The following is a 3,773-nucleotide window of genomic DNA, read 5'->3' as shown; positions in this document are numbered from 1 at the left end:
TAATTCTTCATTCTAAAGAATGAAGCTTGAATCCTAGGGTAAAGCTGTTAGAAGTCTTCCAACTTTTTTTTGAATAGTGGAAAGCAAATCCAGTTTTGACTCTAAGGAAAGTTCATTTCATAAGGCTGTGGTTGTCTCCATACAAATGTAGTTACACCTACCGTCACAGACGGCACTACAAGCTTCAGCATGACTTTGATGAAAGCAGTAACAAGGAAGCATTACTAGCATGATTTCTCTATTTGCATCAGAGGGAAAACCCACCGAAGGTCCATCTGTTCACACACAACCCCAGAGTAATCACTGTTCCCATTTCAATGAGTAAGCAGGCTTTTCTCTTTTTTACTTAAAAAAGAAACAGAAGTCAGGAACACTGGTCATTTTCAGACTTTTATTAGGAGGAAAAAATATATTTTCTATAGCAGCAGCCAAGAACTAACAGTGGAAAAGCCACAGACGTGAGGCACAGTCTATGATTAGAGATTCTTGATAAATAGATTCTTTGTTTATATTTGTTCTTTGAAGTAACTTGCAGAAATAATTTATTTTGCAGCTTTCCAGAATACCAATCACACCACAGATATCATCTAGAAGAGAGAGGAAAGACAGCTTCATAAAACATGGATTTCCACTGGGTACTGAGGGACAGTTCAACAATCAACAAAAATACCCCAGCAACAAACCCACAAAAACCAACCACCCCATGCTGTCCCTACCATTAGAAATCTAAATCGAAGTTCAGAGCTATTAAAAGACAACAGAAGCAGAACCATACACTGCTGTTAAGAGCCACTCACAAAGGCCGTACACTGCCAGAAGGCTTTACCACCCTCACAAGGGCAGCAGTACTTACTCTGTTGTCAATGAGGGTTACTTTGCCTTTCCTCTCATGAGGAAGATCCCTTTGCCATCATGAACAGCACTCTGGGCCTGCCAGTGGCAGCAGCTGAGATGCCAGGGCACTGCAGAGGCAGAGACTGCGCATGTTCCTGAAGGCTGTACTTACCACATTCACAGTCCTGCGTATCTCACTCATATCTTGAAGCCCAGAGATCTCATACACTCTTTGTGAGCTTCAATTAGGTGCCTGCAATTTTCTTCCCCCTTCTCAATGATGCTGCAAAACAAAAAGATTTCCAAGGTTCAACAACAAAACATTTGCTTGCTGTTACTCAAAGCCACAGAACTGACAAGCTGCTGGGGACAATAAAAAATCCCTATTAGGCTCAAAAGATCTTTTTGCCCATCCTGTCCAGGGTAGCGCTGTTTTGGAAAGTATAACACTATCGCAAAAAAGTGCCCAAGCCTGGAGCTGTGCACTTAAAACTCTCATGAAATGCGTAACACAATTTCCTATTAACAGGCCAGCGTCTATTCTGGGCAAGTCTAGACTGGGATTTGTTATACAACGCAAGGCTGTCACATCACTTCGAGCATGCTCATCTCGACAGCAACCAGTTTCAAATCATTTGGTAGAGAAGCAACAAAATTTCCCTAATAAGAGACCAATACAGAATAGGCTGGCGAGTTTTAGTCCAGCTTCGGTAAATATTCAGGGAACCTGAAGAAAAAAAAACACAAAACAGCTCTATTCAGCTGGTTCTCTGTTCAGCTACTATTAAAAAATGATTAAAAAAAACCCCGGTTCTGTTCAGCTGAACTCTGTTCAGCTACTATTAAAAAACTGATTCACCACATATGGTAATTTTTAATGTTACTCATCCATCCAAGTGTCTAATACATATTCAAATAGTGGTAAGAGCCCACCATCGTTGGTATATCGCATATACCACAAAAGCGGTTCAGACTCGCCCTTTGATTGACTTGCAGAGCACTTCCTGCCCCCAGAAGTGGGGATTCCACCGCTCTGCAGAGCACGGGTCCCAGGTCTGATCAGCCTTCATCTGCTACATTGTGCTATTCTTGCTGTCAAAGGAAGAGACTACCAAAATGTGAATAACTAAAACACCTTACTGTCTTCATCATTTAAGTATTCCTACAGTAAGGATGTCCAGGTGTGCTGGCCGCCCAGAGCAACTCTATCTGACCCGGGATTTGCATCCTACCACTCTTTTCTTAGAGGGCCCTGGACTCACCTTCACTCTACCATGTAACCAGACACACCCCACTAACGTTGGCAAAAATACAGCATCCAGTATTGTATCACCTACTGAACAACATCTGTACTACTTGTCAGGTAAAAAAAAAAAAAAAGATGGTTTTGTCACCACATTAAAGTCATTTACTATCACAGACAAAGGAATTCTAGTTTGGGGGTGCATTTCATGCTATTTGATAAGTCCTGTGATAATGACTAAGCCCATAATTACAAATGCAGCTATCTACAACATTGTCAAATTTTGCACCTCTGTGAGATATGTCATCCTCTGAGACCTAAGAAACAAAGTATTTTTCTTTAATTAAAGGAGAACAGCATTTATAATCAATTAAGCAATAAAAATGTTACGACTATCTGCTAGTACTTGTTGCTTCAGTCAACAGTAGTGAAGATTTGTATGCAGCATTAAAAGCTAATCTCTGAAACCTGTTTTAAACTAGGGCTGTTAGATATTAATCACTTAATTTTTAATTTATCCTTTTAAGATATTTTCTTCTCCTCCTCCACGCTCTCCCTCCTCCTTCTCCCGCCCCGCTTGGATACTCCAGCGCCCTCGATTCGGTGTCGGGAAGGCTCCCAAAACCACCCCGGCACGTTGGCAGTGGCAGAAACTTCTAGAAGACAGCAACGAGGCGGGACAGAGTGGGAAACCCACTGGGCCAGGGCGGAAGCGGGCGGACGGCTGGTTAAAACGCCCCGGCAGTCCGACGACGGGCCCCGCCTGCGAAGGGGAACACCCGCCCCAGGGCCACCACCACCCCCCACAGGCTCCCCCGGGGCGGTTGGGGCCCTCACCAGGCGTCCCGCGCTTTCTTGGTCTCGGGGCAGGCGCAGCAGGCCTTCAGCGGCTTCTTCTCGCCCCCCGCCTCCCCCGCGCCCTTGGCGTCGCAGCTGGCGGCGGCCACCGTCGACATGGCGAGCGGCTTCCCGGCGGCCACAGCCTGCGGGGTAGAACGGGGCGCCCAGCGGCCGTTAACGGGCACCGCTCGCGGCCTTGAAGGCTCGGTGGGTTCCGGGTAGTCGTCCCCGCCGCCCGCCCGCTTCCCGGCCCGTCTGCGCTTGCGCCCGGGGCCCGCGGCATGCTGGGAGATGTAGTCGGGAAGCCCATCTACCCCCCGCCTCTTCCCGCCCCCGCCCCGCGGCCGATGCGCAGGCGCCGCCGGCGACCGCTCCCTCCGTTTACGTCAGCCCGCCATTGTTCCAGCGGGAGGGTGTGCGGTTGTAATGAACAGCGTCTCCACAAAGGGCTCCCCGCTCTGTAACAGTCAATCAATCAACGTGTCGAAAGAGACGTTGTCCAGGAACGCTCGGTACTTAACGAGCCAGAAAGAAAAGGGAAGGAGGAGTGAATGCCAGCACCGCTGACTCGTACTACCTGAATAAGTAAATGATAGGAGACGATTCTTTCTCGATCCCCTCATTCTCACAAAGAGAGACGAGAAGTAGGACCTAGCTCTTTTCCAGAAGTCCACAGATTTTTATCAAATGGGTAAAGGCTGACCTCTTTCCACCATGGAGGCACTTCCGTGGCACCCTGACAGCACAACTCCTTGAAACGAAGGCTCCTGAGGAGATTGGCCAGGCCTCTGACACGGTGTCATGTAACACTCGCCTAATTAGCCACCTACTTAATTATCCATGAATCTCAGCTCAG

The 3,773-nt window shown here is 47.4% G+C and overlaps 1 protein-coding gene across 1 annotated transcript; it reads right to left on the bottom strand.

The window, feature by feature from the left end:
• Positions 1-371: 371 nt before the first annotated feature.
• Positions 372-3,252, bottom strand: COX17 (cytochrome c oxidase copper chaperone COX17). Its single transcript, XM_074593837.1, has 3 exons — positions 2,915-3,252; positions 1,007-1,117; positions 372-587 (listed from the first exon to the last, which is right to left on the bottom strand). Exons 1-2 carry the CDS (start codon positions 3,031-3,033, stop codon positions 1,033-1,035), a joined length of 204 nt encoding a protein of 67 aa, XP_074449938.1. The 5' UTR covers positions 3,034-3,252; the 3' UTR covers positions 372-587; positions 1,007-1,032.
• Between the last annotated feature and the right edge of the window lie 521 nt (positions 3,253-3,773).

The sequence above is a fragment of the Larus michahellis genome, chromosome 1 (assembly GCF_964199755.1).
Source record: "Larus michahellis chromosome 1, bLarMic1.1, whole genome shotgun sequence".
Lineage (NCBI taxonomy): Eukaryota > Metazoa > Chordata > Aves > Charadriiformes > Laridae > Larus > Larus michahellis.
Note: the sequence above shows the minus strand (reverse complement) of the source record. Positions and strands in the feature narration are given on the sequence as shown.

What these genes read in the sequence shown, in the direction of transcription:
- COX17 (XM_074593837.1), bottom strand. Translation starts at nt 3,033, where the DNA reads ATGTCGACGGTGGCCGCCGCCAGCTGCGACGCCAAGGGCGCGGGGGAG. An exon ending in AAGAAAGCGCGGGACGCCTG is followed by an intron (nt 1,118 to 2,914) that starts GTGAGGGCCCCA and finishes TTTGTTTTGCAG; the next exon opens with CATCATTGAGAAGGGGGAAG.